General features: G+C 41.2%; 1 protein-coding gene across 4 annotated transcripts; it reads left to right on the top strand.

Moving 5' to 3' along the window:
• Positions 1-8043: 8043 nt before the first annotated feature.
• pcdh18a (protocadherin 18a) lies at positions 8044-15230 on the top strand. 4 transcript variants are annotated; one of them, XM_056243893.1, is made up of 4 exons: positions 8044-11126; positions 11405-11460; positions 12330-12499; positions 13953-15230. In XM_056243893.1, the coding sequence occupies exons 1-4, from the start codon at positions 8637-8639 to the stop codon at positions 14606-14608; spliced, it is 3372 nt and encodes a 1123-aa protein (XP_056099868.1). In that variant the 5' UTR covers positions 8044-8636; the 3' UTR covers positions 14609-15230. The 4 variants fall into 4 exon arrangements, with proteins under 4 accessions (XP_056099868.1, XP_056099865.1, XP_056099864.1 ...); XM_056243890.1 differs by having other exon boundaries at positions 11372-11460; XM_056243889.1 differs by having other exon boundaries at positions 11372-11460; positions 13950-15230.
• The last annotated feature ends 2047 nt before the right edge of the window (positions 15231-17277 follow it).

The following is a 17277-nucleotide window of genomic DNA, read 5'->3' as shown; positions in this document are numbered from 1 at the left end:
AATGGGGGAGGAGTGAAGGTAAAGAGGATGGAAAAGAGGGAGGAGTGAAGGTAAAGAGGGAGAAAATGGGGGAGGAGTGAAGGTAAAGAGGATGGAAAAGAGGGAGGAGTGAAGGTAAAGAGGGAGAAAAGAGGGAGGAGTGAAGGTAAAGAGGATGGAAAAGAGGGAGGAGTGAAGGTAAAGAGGGAGAAAATGGGGGAGGAGTGAAGGTAAAGAGGATGGAAAAGAGGGAGGAGTGAAGGTAAAGAGGGAGAAAAGAGGGAGGAGTGAAGGTAAAGAGGATGGAAAAGAGGGAGGAGTGAAGGTAAAGAGGGAGAAAATGGGGGAGGAGTGAAGGTAAAGAGGATGGAAAAGAGGGAGGAGTGAAGGTAAAGAGGGAGAAAATGGGGAGGAGTGAAGGTAAAGAGGATGGAAAAGAGGGAGGAGTGAAGGTAAAGAGGTTGAAAAGAGGGAGGAGTGAAGGTAAAGAGGGAGGAGTGAAGGTAAAGGAGGAGGTAGAGATTTTGATGGGTGGATGGAGGAAATATCGAGGATGGTTGTGCACTGAGAATCATTCCCACCTCCAAGTTAATTGATTTTTCATTGTTCTTTTTTTTTTTTTTTATGTTTTTGAATTTCTGTCATTAACTGCAATGTGTACTTTCAACACAATGTGTTCAAGACTGTTAATATTAAAGAGTCATTTAATTGGAGTGTGTGTCACTCGAGTCCCCAAAGAGTCATTTAATCGGAGTGTGTGTGTCTCTCAAGTCCCCAAAGAGTCATTTACTTGGAGTGTGTGTCTCTCAAGTCCCGAAAGAGTCATTTAATCGGAGTGTGTGTGTCTCTCAAGTCCCCAAAGAGTCATTTAATCGGAGTGTGTGTGTCTCTCAAGTCCCCAAAGAGTCATTTAATCGGAGTGTGTGTGTGTGTGTGTGTGTCTCTCAAGTCCCCAAAGAGTCATTTAATCGGAGTGTGTGTGTCTCTCAAGTCCCCAAAGAATCATTTAATCGGAGTGTGTGTGTGTGTCTCTCAAGTCCCCAAAGAGTCATTTAATCGGAGTGTGTGTGTGTGTCTCTCAAGTCCCCAAAGAGTCATTTAATCGGAGTGTGTGTGTCTCTCAAGTCCCCAAAGAGTCATTTAATCGGAGTGTGTGTGTGTCTCTCAAGTCCCCAAAGAGTCATTTAATCGGAGTGTGTGTGTGTCTCTCAAGTCCCCAAAGAGTCATTTAATCGGAGTGTGTGTGTCTCTCAAGTCCCCAAAGAGTCATTTAATCGGAGTGTGTGTGTGTCTCTCAAGTCCCCAAAGAGTCATTTAATCGGAGTGTGTGTGTCTCTCAAGTCCCCAAAGAGTCATTTAATCGGAGTGTGTGTGTCTCTCAAGTCCCCAAAGAGTCATTTAATCGGAGTGTGTGTGTGTCTATCAAGTCCCCAAAGAGTCATTTAATTGAAGTGTGTGTTTTTTTTGTTTGTTTTTTGGACAATTACTACACTTTACAGAAGAACATGACTAATGTGTTAAAGCCCCAGTGAGTAGCCAAAGACTCAAGATGTTTTTGTGATAATGATTATTTTGCAGTCGATGCTAAATTAACTAGAGGGATGCAGGCCGTGGTCTTAGAAAAACTATTTAGGCTATATATATATATATTAGTTTGCGTGCCGTGTGCTCGGCTGCTTGCTGTGTTGTGATCGTAATTATACGATCACGCGAGAGAGAAAGTAGATGTGTGCAGTTTCAGCCGTCCTCCTCTGATTGTGATGTGATCGAAATAACAAACAAAACAATTTTGTAAAATGATATATGAATCATTTTTATTTTATCATATATCATTTTACAAAACTTTTTTGTGCATGTGCTCCCGCACACACAATTTCAGTCACAACACGCAGTCAGAGGATGCGCTGAAACATCAGCTCGCGATGCTGTTCCCTTCATTCATAACTCGGACTGAGAAGGATAGGCTATATTTGTGTAAATAGTTGTGCAACTGCGCAAACTTTATGAAGTTTAATGTTTGGGTTCCAGGGGAATTTATGACTGTTTCACCTTTTCAACCTCATCAAAGTTTCGTAATTAGTAAGTTCTGTGCTTTTTCTCTTTTTTTTCTTGTGTGCTGACTGATGAGGGGCCGATGTGCCTTGGTGAAACGGTGTTTGTACATGTAGCTTATTTTTTTAATTATCGTGGCAAGCAATCATAAAATACAGCATATTGCACAAAAAAAAAGCAATTTACTGAGAAACGGACCTCGGGTTTGGGTCGGGCTCAGGCTTAAAATATAACCGTAATGTTCGGGTCAGGTTAAATGATTTCGGGTACGGGCCGGGTTTGGGCTTAAGTTTAAAGCCTGTGCTGACCTCTACTTCAGGCACATAACTTGTAAAATTTCAGCAATTATTAAATGACTTCTGTAGAGCTGTTTTACAGTTGAAATAGAATTGAGCTGAATAATGACACTATTGTCTTCAGTTCCATCTTTGGTTCTCTCTGATAGTCAATCAATCAAATACAGTCAAATGAATAATATTTCTGAATGTTAATTGTCATTCCCCAACTGAGCAGTGAAGGACACTTCATCTCAAGCTACAAATCAGACAAAAATGTTGGCTACCCATTTTCTGTGATCTTGACGAAATAAAAATAAAAATAAAAAACTGTTTACTCACTAAATATATACCATCTCAACAAAGTCCTGATATTATACCTTTACCAGAATCTGTGTATCACCATGGTCCTCAAAGTATGACTTAACCAGAGTCTGTGTATCACCATGGTCCTCAAAGTATGACTTAACCAGAGTCTGTGTATCACCATGGTCCTCAAAGTATGACTTAACCAGAGTCTGTGTATCACCATGGTCCTCAAAGTATGACTTAACCAGAGTCTGTGTATCACCATGGTCCTCAAAGTATGACTTAACCAGAGTCTGTGTATCACCATGGTCCTCAAAGTATGACTTGATCAGAGTTTGTGTTTAATGTCCCCAAAATGGACATAAAAAATACTGTCCCTAAAGTGAAGGCAAAATGTCAGGTCTTTAAGGAAGACTTTTATTAATAAAATCAAGTGATAAGTGTGATGACAGCTTCTCCAGAAGTGCAGTCATGTCTTTCTTTTGTCTCTAGACCCTTCAGAAAGGGGTGTCCCTAAAGGTAGGGTTCCCAGTCATACGTCCTCACATTGTGGTTAAGTAGGTATGTGTGTGTGTGTGTGTGTGTGTGTGTGTGTGTGTGTGTGTGTGTGTGCATGTGCACGCAGGTACATGACATTGACTCTCAGTTTAAAAAAAACTGAACCTATAACCTATTTCTGCAAAAACAGAGAGGAGAAATACTTACTTGACTCAATCCTAAAGTTCACTAATAGGATAGGCTACTAACAGATTGCAACATACGACTGTAGAATAAAATAAATTGTTGTGGTAACACAGCTTGTCACTGGGGCAGTACACTCAAAAGATACATTTTTGTACCTTATCTACCCCTATGGGATATACAACCCCAAGGGTACATATGGTCATTAATGGATCTGTCCCAGTGACAAGATGTACTTTTTTTCTGCATAGTATTAAACAAGAAAAACATTCTTGATTCTAGATATTTTGAGCACATGGTTCCCAGTAGGACTATTATGATTAGCAATGGAATAAAATGTATATTTATCATTTTATGTGTAACTGAAAAAAGCACTCAATGATGTGTTTTGTTATATAAATTTATATAGAAAACAGTCACAATAAAACAAAAACAGAATTAAATGATTAATTTAGTGCCTGATATAATTACATTTTCTTTGTAGCGGCACGGCAGAAGATTGTTCTAATACAAGTGGGTTTTGATAAAGATTTCACAGTAGGCTATCCAATAGAGCAAAAAGCCTGTGGGAATATCAGTTGATACAGATATTCCCATTAGAATAGGCCTATACTTTAGCTCTGATTCCAAATGATGATAGATTTTCAGCAGGAATCACTTTCCTAGGGATTTTTGACTTGGGAACTGTGTACCCAAGGCTTTTCATTCATACAATATGCAATCTTTGATTTCAGTCAAATATGAATGGACAGTATTAAGCTCTCTCTGCACTGTAAGCATAAACTCTCACTGGCAACATTAGCAACACAGTGTAGCTGAGGGTGGCCCTCGAGTGCAGCTGTCATATCATTTCCACAAATTAGCCTGTACATACACTAACTTGTGGTTTTATAGCAGGGCTGGGTTACCATAGTGGGCTACTGTTAAAGAACAGCAATAAATTTGTCGCCCTCACCGCGACACGAAGCTCAATATAGTGCTCTTAAGAACGAACACTACATGCATCACGCGAGCAAACAGGCTCTCGAGTCTTGTTATCCCGCTCAACGACTCATAAAGCAGTAAAAGTACCGTTCCAACCAGGGGGAGAGGACTAAGTTTGCTCTTTGGCCCGCTATGAATAACAATGCGCATTGTCAGAGACCTTTGTGACCAGGGGTCTATTGAGAAAGCGAGACGCTACCCGCCTTGAAAGAGAAGGCGCTAATCGAATGAGGGATAATGAGACAGACGAGGCGACAGATGCTCGCGTGCCTTTACAACGGCAGCGCGCGCTCGTTCACGCGCATTCCAGCGACAAAGTTCGCGCGCAAGATTGGAAGCCAACCTCATGGTCTGCGTTCCACCTGCTGGGGCCATTCATTGTTGGACTGGGAAAGGACAGAATATCAATGACAAGAGTTGAATCCGTGGTTTGGTTTTATGACACATAGAGGGATGCGCCTCTGTCACGGAGATTGAGACGCAGTGGTCCCGTATGGTGTAGTAAAGTTGTACTGCCACCAAAAATGCAGATGTTTCTTTGCTCCATGACTTGTTCATTATTCCATTTGAGCCTAATCAGTAGGCATTCTTTGAATGCTATAAACAGCATTGGAAATTATTTTATACAGCCCGGTTTCACAGAAAGGGCTCAGATTAAGCCAGGATTAGGTCTTAGTTCAGTTAGGATTTGAGTAACTTTTATAAACGTGCCTTAGAGAAAAAAAAACATAACTGGTATGCATCTTGATACAAAACAATGGCACTGGCATATTTTAGGATAGTTGCTTTGAGTTAAAACAGCTCAAACATGCATTTTAGTCTGGGACTGTTTAAGGCTTAAAACCGGGGGTATATGTGTCAAGTTGCACCTGCCTCGCGAGTTGGCTTTCAACTTAAATGTATTCGTTTTACTATCACATTGTTCGCTAGTATAAATAGGTTATGTCAGATGAGGGATTTTTTCTAGTCTTTTTTAAGCCAAACCGTGTCTAAGTGCATTAGCCTGTGCATCTGTTTTTACTTATCACACTTCTTTTAGACTGTGTGATTTTTCATGCAACACTGCGGGCATTCCAGAACCCCCGAAATTCAGCAAAGACTTTGACGTCTTTGTTCAGGCAATGTGATTAGAGCAGAGGTAATTGCATTAAAGCTTCGGAGCCAAAGAGAGCGCTCGGCCGTATCCAACCTGGTTAAAATCGCCCTGCTAAAATTGGTCGGGCGAAATGCAGACGATTCGCAAACATGGTGTCTTATGAAAAGAATAAACTAAACAAAAGCAAGTGCGGGGTCAAACGTGCGCCTTCTGGTAACGCGGAAATATCCCTGGTAATCACTTTCCCAAACAGTCGCCAGAATACCCCAGTGTCTCAGTATGGGCCCTCTTGGTTTGTTAAAGCACATGGAACTCCAGGCTTGGGAAAAGAGGAGCAGCATTTGTGTCAAATCTGTCGCCAAAGGGCTTTTTATAAATCCAAGCCCAACTTCTGTGCGTTTGATATGGTTGGCTACATTTCCACGGGTTAAAATATCACCATGGGAATTTCAGTGAGAGTCAGGAAATAGGCCATTTAATGTATTTTATTCATCCGTTTGCCCGTGAGCGTGATAGAGCAATTGAATTGTCCCCGTTTTTACACTCTCAAACTAATTTCCCTCTATAGTTTAGACTCGGAGAAAGCTTTCTCTCATAGAGTAACTATGACCCAAGCACAAATGCAAGTGACCCGGTCCAGACGACCCGGTCCAGACTGTGCAAATTCTTCTTAAGCACTTGCATGGATGTTATGTTAATACATTTAGCTGGAATCACACCAAAAGACATGTAAAACCGTATTATTCACGTGCGTAGAGCTGTTTGTGCGCGTGAGTGAGTTTTTTTTTTGTACTCATTCATCAGTGATTCGACACACAGCTTAAACTCAAATCTATATGGCAGATGACGAGTCAGTATCGCGTGAGAATACTTGAACCCCAAACAGGGAAAGCGGGCAACACTAAAAGGGTTTAAGAAAGACACTTAAGCAGTTTTTTTTTTATTCTAGTTTAGTCCAGCAAAATGAAAGAACGTTATTCTGTATAGCGGCTACTGTAAAACATGTTGTTGTTTTGTTGTTGTTTTTTTGTAAATAAAACAAAGATTATTTGACTGCATTTTACAATAAATTATCATTTCAGTTTTCTGCTTAAGTTACACCTTAAGCTGTACCTTATGGTTAATACGTGTTTCCCGAAACGCTCTTCTGTAAGTCATACGTTCGGAAGGTTGGTCTGGACCACTCTTAGCTTTACCTTATCACTGTTAAAGGTTTAAATGAATATAATTCTGAAGTTTTAATACACACAGACAGTGTTAAATTAGGCTAATTCAAGTGTTTTCATGCAAAGAATAAAATTGTCATTACACTGATTGTTGTTAGAATTTTATAAATTTATTTTAATTAAAGAGCGCTTTTAAAGGCCAGTGAAAGCATAGGCTACTGTCAGTTAAGTCCTATTCGGACGCTAATATTGTTTATCATGGGCTCGTACGGTATTTTAAACATTTACAGGGGTAAGTCGGTTATTTTAGTGCCGGTGTTCTGACGATTTGTGCTGCCTTGTCGAAAAATGCTACCGTAACGCGAATCGATCACAGAATGTCGATTAATATTATATGAAATACAATTATAATACAATTCTAAGTTATGAGTAGCTACTGTATACTTTAGACTACTGTTTTTATTTTTAAAACGGTGTGAAAATTAAAAATTATCATCAAATATTCATCTTTGACTTGTCAAAGCACACTTTTCCTTAGTAGCCTAACTGAAACTTTCAGTTATTATTGTTCAGCTGGCTGACCGTACACATATTCATATGCTAGTTAGCATTTTTAAAGGGAAATTACAATATAACACATGAAAATGTACCTTTTGTTATAAAAAACTGTGCGTCTGCACATGCGCAAGTAGCAAATCTCGATGGGTAGCATGAATCGTCAGAACACCTGTATTGGACACGATCATGAGACACAAACACTGTCATGGTTTTCGATCTGTTTTATAGTTCTATATTTGCTTCCAGGTTTTGTTTGGTTTGTGTTGTCTCTCTATTTTTTTAATTTTTTTTACTGAATGATGGAGAAGCAACAGAAATGTACATGGAGTAAAATGTGGAACAGGACCATGAGCACAACAGCCCTTTATATGTCAGAGCAACAGACTGCCCTCTGTGCATAATAATTAATGTTGATGTTTTAATTTGGTGTTACAATCCTATTAGTGGTTCTTATAAGATTGTCACACTGGCAGAATCCTCTGAAGAGTGTTTGGGAAACTTATGGTTACAATTAGTGTTTTTGGAGTTCTTGGGGGAATTTATGCGTTCCACCTTGGAAGTTCCTCTCTTTTTAAAGATACAGGTTCTCCAGGGGGTGATCTCAGGAACCCTAAATGGTATCTTTTCATGTTTACAATCTTATGTTAATTTATACAGTTTTAGAATAAGTAAGCTTTCTAAACTACTTTATTTTATAGCAGAAAAAATATGGGATTGTTATATTTATATTATGATTATTCTATTATAATTATAGTTACAGATGTTTAAACAAAGTGGGTCTCACCAAACACATTTAGATTCATAAATGAGGTCATATTATAGCCTAAATGCATATTTTCTGTAGCTACACAAATTCACCAAACAAACATTCTACGATCCTTAATCTAGAGGTAAATAATAAGTGAATAAATTGTATTGGCATTCATCCAGAGGGAAAGTTCAGCTCGAGTTATTCTTAAATTCTGCTCTCTCATCCTTTGTTGAAGCGCGTTCGGGAGAGGGAGAGAGAGAGGGGGAGAGAGAGACCCTAAAGGGCGGAGTTATCCACTTCCTTTCTCCCCTTCATTTAATTGGGATCTATAGTGGCTCTGTGTTGAATGGTCAGTCGCAGAGAGAAGGGGCAGCCCTTGATTTAAGAGAAGCGTTTTGTCTGAAGCCGTGGCTCTAAAGGAGGCTTTGCTATTTTGGGTTAGTCTCTCAAAGAGTGTCTTCAGACAGCGGGAGACAGATACGCGCGCACACAGGCTCTCCAGACGGAGGTTGCGCTTCCAGTCTCTTGATACGCGCAACAGATTTCTCCTTAGTGACAGGGGGATATGCGCTTTTGGTTTTAATGTCATTGCTTGTTTTATACTCCTGCACTCTGCTTATTTGTCAAGACCCATTTTGTACGTCGGAACCCTTTGAGAAGACGTTTTCTTTCGCATCTGGAGATGTTTTTGAGACCATAACAACGCATGTGAAGGATTGAGCCAGTACAACAAAGGAAACGACAATCATTCTGAGAGTTTATTTGTGTGCCTGTCGGAACCCAACATGGATACCAGCAAGGGCACAGTGTTCTGTGTCACTTTACTCAAACTTGCTGTGCTCGTAACATTGGCACAACACGTCTCGGCTAAAACTCTGAAATACCAAGTTTACGAAGAGCAGAAGGTGGGTACAGTAATCGCCAGACTTCGAGAAGATGTCGCTGATGTTTTGTCCAAACTTCCGAGCTCGATTCCGTTACGCTTTAGAGCCATGCAGCGCGGCAGCGCGTCTCTTCTCTCCGTGCGCGACCAGGATGGAGAGATTAGCATCAGGACCAAAATAGACCGCGAGAAACTGTGCGAAAAGAATCTTAACTGCACTATCGAATTTGACGTCCTCACCCTCCCCACGGAGCACCTGCAGCTGTTCCACATCGAAGTGGAGATTTTGGACATTAACGATAATGCGCCACAGTTCGCGCGCCCCGTCATTCCCATAGAGATCTCCGAAACCGCCGTCGTGGGGACGCGCATTCCCCTTGACAGCGCCACAGATCCAGACGTCGGGGAGAACTCTCTGAACACATACTCTCTGACCCCATCTGACTTCTTTAAGATTGATATTCTAACTAGAACCGATGGCGCCAAGTACGCTGAGCTCATTGTGCTTAAAGAGCTGGATAGAGAGGTGCGAGCGAGTTATGAACTCCAGCTCACCGCCTCAGACAGGGGCGTTCCCCCAAAATTTGGAACAACGCTCCTGAAAATCAGCATAGCTGACTCGAACGACAACAATCCGGTATTTGAGAAACCATCTTATGTGATCAATTTGCTTGAAAATTCCCTTTTGGGCAGTTTGCTTATTGATCTGAATGCCACTGACCCAGATGAAGGGACCAATGGGAAAATCGTATATTCTTTTAGCAGTCACGTGTCACCTAAAATTTTAGAGACCTTTAAAATTAGTTCTGATAACGGTCATTTGACACTGATGAGGAAAGTTGACTTTGAAAGCACAAATTCGTTTGACATAGATGTTCAAGCTCAAGACATGGGCCCCAACTCAATGCCAGCACACTGTAAAGTCATAATCAAAGTGGTGGACGTGAATGACAACAAACCTGACATTAGTATTAATTTAATGTCCTCTGGAAACGAGGAGATAGCTTATATATCAGAGACAGCTCCTGTAGATTCATTTGTTGCTCTGGTGAGGGTAGATGACCTGGACTCTGGGTTGAATGGAGAGGTGGAGTGCCGTCTCCACGGCCAGGGTCATTTCAGGCTGCAGAAGACATATGAGAAGAACTACATGATTGTAACAAATGTCACTCTGGACAGAGAGAAGAGGTCAGAGTTCAGCTTGACCGTTATTGGCGAAGATAAAGGCTCTCCAAGTTTATCTACCATAAAACGCTTCACTGTGCAGGTCCAGGATGAGAACGACAATGCGCCGAGGTTTGAGAAGAGCAGGTATGAGATTTCCAAGGCAGAAAACAACTCACCAGGAGCTTATCTGTCATCTGTGAAGGCCTCAGATCCAGACCTGGGCCCAAATGGACAAGTGAGCTACTCCATACTTGAAAGTATGATCCATGGGAGCTCCATCTCCACTTACGTCACCATTGACCCCTCTAACGGAGACATTTATGCTCTGCGTACTTTTGATCGTGAAGACGTAAGTCAGATCTCGTTCTTAGTCCAGGCCCGGGATTCTGGAAGTCCTCCGCTGCGTAGTAACGTGACTTTTGTGTTGACCGTCTTGGATGAGAATGACAACAGACCGGTCATCATGATGCCTCAGCTGTGGAACCACACGGCTGATGTTCCCGTATCCAAATACGCAGAGGTCGGGGACATTGTAACTGTCGTCCGTGCCATAGACCGTGATGCTGGCACCAACGGTGACCTTTCATGTTCTGTCGTAGGAGGCAACGAGGCAGGTTACTTCGCCATGGATGCTAAAACATGCGAAATTCGGACCAATGTCAGCATGCAGGACATTCCACAGGATCACGTGGAGCTGACCATCCTAGTGCAGGACCATGGTGCCCAACCCCTTAGTGCCAGAGCCCTACTGAGGCTTTCACTTTATGAAAACATTGAGAACCACATGAACCCCCATCTAACAGGTGGAGGATCTGGAGATGGCCCTCTAGACGTGTCAATGATCATCATCATCTCCCTTGTGGCGATATGTGCTGTTCTACTTCTCATCATGGTGGCCTTTGCCCTACGCTGCTCACGTGAAAAGAAGGACACTCGCTCATACAACTGCAGGGTGGCTGAGTCTACTTACCAACAGCACCCTAAAAAACCCTCACGGCAGATCCATAAGGGTGACATCACCCTGATGCCAACTGTCAACGGGACCCTCCCGATCCGGGCGCACCATCGCTCGCCAACCTCCTCGCCCGGACCAGAACGGGCCCACATGGGCACCCGGCAGAGCCAACACAGCCGCCATTCGCTAAACAGCTTGGTCACTATTTCCTCCAATCACATCCCTGAGAACTTCGCCCTGGAGCTTACACATGCCACGCCCCCTGTGGAGGTAAAAGCAAGTCTTTGAATGTCAATTGAAACAGTGTAATTGGTGCTTTTCTTCATAAAGAGCTTGTGAAATCATCTGTTTATACTCATCTTTTCATTCACCTATGTAAACATAACATTCACGTCTCTGTGTGTTGTTCTCGCACTAACACTTTTCATTTTGTTCATTTGTGTGTGTGCGTGTGTGAATGAGTGTCGTGTTCCATCAGTATTTATTTTTATTTATGTCATCTGTTTTTGCTATAGCAAGTCTCACAGCTCCTCTCAATACTCCATCAGGGTCAGTATCAGCCACGGCCCAGCTTCAGAGGGAACAAATACTCTCGCAGCTACAGGTAAACTTACAAACAAACAAACAAACAAACAAACAAATACTACGCTCCAAGCTCCAACTCCTTATATGGACATGATCTGCTCTGAATTATGGTAGAGTAGATGGGTAGTGATACTCAACCTGTTGTGTGCTGCTGGTTCGATCGGATTGGATGATAGGTATTCTAAAATGTTTGTGGTAGAATAGGACAGAACTTCCCTGTTGCCGTGGTCACCCACGTTCGCAGATCCTGATTGGACTGCTCCTCACATGAGGTCATAGCTTGCTTTCTGTGCCTTTTTTCTTTCCTCTCATCTGCGTTCTGTTCTTGGATCATGTCATTTTATCCCATGCATATTGTTAAAACCATTGTTCCATACAATTATGCATTTCAATGTCACGTTGATGATTTAAAAACACTAGCTTTAGGTAGTTTTACTTTTTTTGTCATGCACGCCTCTGCTGATGTGAATCAAAATATGTAAAGGTCATTACTCCATTTTTTGGGTGTGAGATAAATGCATGGTGCTAAAGAGACATCACTGAATAGATCTGTTTAAATGATGGTTAAATAAAGATTATAGTCTGTACAAAGGTAAAATGATGGGTGGGGCATGTGCTTGCCTGCTTTGCATATGCATGTTCATAGACTGTATGCAATGCATAGAGATGATTTGTATTGCGAGTATTTTAGCTGACTTCATATAATTAAACATGTAATGCCATTCTGAATGTGTTACATGTTTGATTTCTCTTACAAATCACCTTTAAATGGGGTGATTGAGTTTAGTGATTGATTTGATTCGAATTTTGCAAATAGTGTATATTTTATACAGTATGATCCAGAGCATCATGATCAACCTGTAACTGTTTGTGTGAATGTGTGTGCAGGTACGCCCTCCAGGACATGGATAAGTTCAGTCTGAAAGATAGTGGGCGTGGCGACAGTGATGCGGGCGACAGCGACTGCGAGATGGGCCGCGATTCGCCCATCGACCGGTTGCTAGGCGACGGCTTCGGAGACCTCTTCCACAGCGATGGACACCATCGTCTCCACCCAGGTGAGAAATTGAGTCTGATTGGTCTCTCATTTGGTTTCTCACCTTTTATCACCCTGAATTATGACATTCATCAGCTTGATTATATCGAGCACATTGCATTTATGATGCAGTCTAACACCCAGTCTACCGTGACTTACTTTTATTACGTTGTAAACAGGTGCAGGAATAAATTAAATGACCTGCGCTGTGCTTTTACACTCAATATGCAGGAGAAAATTAAGGAAAACGCCTGTGAATTATGTGGTTCTTGGTTGAAATCGTGTTATTTTTGTAACCACCACCTTTTGCAATGTCAATCTGTTTTATCGGCAGCTTAAGACAGTGTATGTGGATGTGCGTGTGTGGAGGCGTGGACTGGAGTGTTATTTCCCTGTATTCATTCTCTCCTCTGAGTGACAGCCCTATGCTTTCAAAATCTGAACTGAGGAAAATTCACCGTAATTGCTTTCACAATGCAGTTAAACCCCCCTTCCGCACACACACACACTCTCTTTTCTCCCCAGAGGGCCGCTATTTCAGCCCTGCTCTTCCTCTTTTATAGAGAGAAAGAAGCAACCTGTGTGCATCGATTAGAGTTCCACCCTTTCCTCACCAAAGTAGTTTATTGTAATTTTCGCTCAGTTGCTTTTTTCCCCATCCCAATTCCAGTTTGTCCTCTTCATTTTCCCCCCTTGCTGCTTTGTCTCTAATATTCAAATTCAGTCATATCTGATTTGTGCGAGGGAGCACTGCCAAAGTAATGAATAATAATCCAGCTTAACAAAGGATGTCAGCCTCTACAAGAGAAACTGGAATGGAAGAATGACAAACTCTCAATCTCCTCTGCTTCTCAAGCTCCCTCCCTATAACCCACCCGCCCACCTCCGAAATCCATTCTCTAACTTCCTCACCTTATCATCCCTCTTCGTTTTCCCATTCTCTTTCATCCCTTTGTTTTCCTCACTTTCCTTTCTGCCATTTTTCACATGCCCAGAGAAAATGTCATTGCTCAGAGGTTGCTCTTTCATAGCTCAGGAGATTTATTTTAATTTCAGTATAGTATCAACGTTGTCTCAGATGTTTCTTCTAAAATAGTAATTAAAACAGATGGAAATTAGACAGGGGTATGAAAAATACAGTTTAAAAAATGACTGGTTTTACAGACAGGGCTTGGACTAAACCAGGATTAGGTCTTAGTTCAATTAGAACATTTACTTAGCTTTTAGAAATGTATCCTTTTTAGCGTTCCTTAGAAGAAAAAAACATTACTGTTGTGCATCTTGAGACAAAACAATGACACTGACATATTTTAAGATAGTTGCTTTCAGTTAAAACAGTTCAAACATGCATTTTAGTCTGGGACTAGGCTTTAGTCTGGTCTGTGAAACTGGGGGATAATGTTTAAAATCCAAGTTTGATTGATTTAGCTTCTAAAAACCCACTGAGAAATGTCTCTCTGTCTTTCTCTAAGCAGTCATGAGATTGTGTACGGAGGAGTGCCGTGTGTTGGGTCACTCTGACCAGTGCTGGATGCCATGTCAGGCGTCCTCGGATTACCGTGTGAACATGTACATCCCCGGAGAAGAGAGCAGGCCTCAGGTCCTCGAAGAGGACCAGCAGTCAGTCGACTCAGCTAAGAAGAGCTTTTCTACCTTCGGAAAGGACAACGATGAGGAATGCGGAAGCTCTCTGCTGTCAGAAATGAACAACGTCTTCCAACGTCTCCTGCCACCTTCTTACGCTGAGGTCAGAGAGCTCGAAGAATGCGCCGGCCCGCCCCCTTACTCCATTGGCATGGAGATCAGAAAGGGCTTCCTGCCGGGTAAAGCGTCATCTACCGGTCCCTCTTACCCACAGGGTGTTGCTGTGTGGGCGGCCAATACTCACTTTCAGAATCCCGGTGGTGCCGTGACTAGCGGACATGGCTCAACCAATCATGCGGCCTCGCAGGCACACTTAAAATGGCTGCCGGCGATGGAGGAGATTCCAGAGAACTACGAAGAGGACGACTTGGAGAGCGTGCTCAGCCAGCGGCAGGGAAAACGCAACGACACGAGACACGAAGTGGTCGACGCTAGTGAACTGGTTGCCGAAATCAACAAATTGCTTCAGGACGTACGCCAGAGCTAAGCAACAATCTGATAAAGAACATTTCCCTATCTCATTCTTTTTCGTTCGCTCTATTTTCGTAGAGTGAACTAATCATTTAAAGGAGGAGAAAGGGAGAGAGTTCAGCGCTGTAGCCTTGATTGAGTCGCATGTGGAAGCTTTTCGGTTAATATTGTTTACTTGGTATGACTTTTTGGTCTTTTGTACAAAAGTGAACACAATGTGACTGTAAATGCCTTTTATGTTTTTTTTACTACGTATTTATATATGTGTATATATGTGTTTGTACAGAAAGCAATTCAAATGTCTATTTTTATACAGTATTTCACTGCATGTACCTAAAATTAAACCAAGATTTGTTTGTATATTTGCAATTGTATGCGTGTGTGTGCGTGCGTGTGTGTGTAAGAATGTTTTAATCGATGCAGATTTCACATTGTATACAAACTATTGTTGGTGGTCTGATTGTCTGTTATCATTATTATGAACACCAAAATACTTTGACTAGAATGGTTCTCTTTCCATGGTCTATCCATGAGTGACTGTGAAATGTTTCTTGGGACCTTATAAGGATTTTTCTCTTTGTCAGCAGACCTTACTGTTACGATTTTACAATAATGTTGCATTAAACAATTTAGAAATATCTCTTTTACGCTGTCTGTTTTTCTTTCATTATTTATCCTGTAGTAAATCAATTGGTCTTAGATGCAATTATGTTTACCCTTTGGCAAATCCGCATTCGTAAGCTTTCATTATGAAAGCATCTTTTACTGTTAGCCTTGGAACTTGTTGGAAATGAACCAGACAGAATCGATCAACTCCCTACAGAATCTAACCAGTGAGTCTTATAACAAAAATGCATCTCTTTTCATGGACTTCTGTCACAGCTGCTTTTACTAAGAGCTCCCCCTTTTGAGCAGAGCGGGTATTGTAGTCACAGAAAAGAAAAGAAAAATGTTTTGTGACATGTCCAACAGGAATGCTATCAAATCCTGTTTGCCCATAAAAATCTGATTATCCACATTTGATCTAGAAATAACATTTTGATTATATGCATGATGTGTCAAGCCTCATTTTGTTGTCTTTGCAAACCCAGAAAGGGTGTAATTCTGCCCTGGTTACCCAGCTATAACTCCTAGTAATTAGCTATAACCCTGAGTAATTAGCTCATATAGATTATGGCTTTAAAAAAAACACACCATGCCCCCCAAATGTTGTTATCTGATTAGCTCATACACATATTATATGACACGGGCAACTGGACCTTTCATACATGATCAATATATATAATATTCTAGCATATGCATGTGTGTGGGTTTATGTATGATCTATGTACGCATGTTTATAAATGTGTGTGCTTGTGTTTTGTGTGTATGTGTGGTTAACACCTGTCGGTGTGTATAATTTAACAGCAGGCAGCTGTTCAGGATTAGTAATCTGGAGTGCAGCCAGTCGATGTGATGCAGTGTGGAATCATACGCTGGCCTGACCAAAGCATAGAGTGGCCATTCTCCACACACACACACACACACACACACACACACACACGCTCAACATTGATTTTACTTTATTATTCTTTGCAGCAAGTGGGGAGCAGGCTCTATTCTCACACAATCACCTCTATGCATGTTAGTGTAATTGTATGGTGTAAATGGTTGGCACTCTGGACTTTGAATACAGAAATCTAACATGGTGAAAACTGCTTTGACTGTACGACATTGAACTTGGGTTATTCTTCCTCATACCTTTGACCATAAACCACGCTTTAAACGTGACGATTGTAAGTGCAGGGCTGTTAACCTCAACATGCTCCTCACAATTAGTAAATTGCTTTGCATAAAAGTGTCGGCAGCACCGACAATAACTAATCATCAGGAATGAATACAGCAGCCTGTGAGCGGCACCCTATTCATTTAGGCTAAGTTGGGTTCCTGTATGCAGCGGGGGTGTTAATTCACCTCAGGGTCAATTTAATTCGCTTCCTCTCTGCTGAGGGTCACCTATGGTGTGAGGTTCCTGTTTTCCTGCTGAGTAACCCTTAGGTAAAGCTGATTACAGAATTGAACTGTACTGTCACTTAAGCCATGATGACTCTATATAAAAGTCTCTTATTCTCACCAAGGCTGCATGTAATTGATCAAAAATACAGTAAAACCAGTAATACTGTGAAATATTACCATTTACAATAACTGCTTTCTATGTGAATATATTTTAAAAAAAATGTAATTTATTCCTGTGATGGCAAATCTGACTTTTCAGCAGTCATTACTCCAGTATTCTCATGATCATTCAAAATTCAGATTTGGTGCTCAAGAAACAATTCTTATTGTTTTTGCTGTTTTATATTTTTGCGGAAACCGTGATGCTGTTTTTCCTGGATTCTTTGATGAATAGACATTTCAAAATAACTTTATATAATATAAAATATATTTTTAATATATTGAAATATGTTAAAATAGAAAACAGTTATTTTCAATTGTAATAATATTTCACAATATTACTGTTTTTTACTTTATTTTTGATCAAATAAATGCAGCCTTGGTGAGCAAGAAACTTTAAAAAACAAATCTTAGTGGGCCCAACACTGAACCATGAAGCACCCCAAGCCCAGCTGTTGGATTACTGTGATTCACTGTTTCAAAGGCAACAGTCAGGTCTACTTTTCCTTACTTTTATCTTTATCTTCATCA

Source organism: Rhinichthys klamathensis, unplaced genomic scaffold (assembly GCF_029890125.1).
Source record: "Rhinichthys klamathensis goyatoka isolate OS25496 unplaced genomic scaffold, OSU_Roscu_1.1 h1tg000863l_1, whole genome shotgun sequence".
NCBI classification, from domain to species: domain Eukaryota; kingdom Metazoa; phylum Chordata; class Actinopteri; order Cypriniformes; family Leuciscidae; genus Rhinichthys; species Rhinichthys klamathensis.
This window is presented reverse-complemented; position numbering and strand designations above follow the sequence as displayed.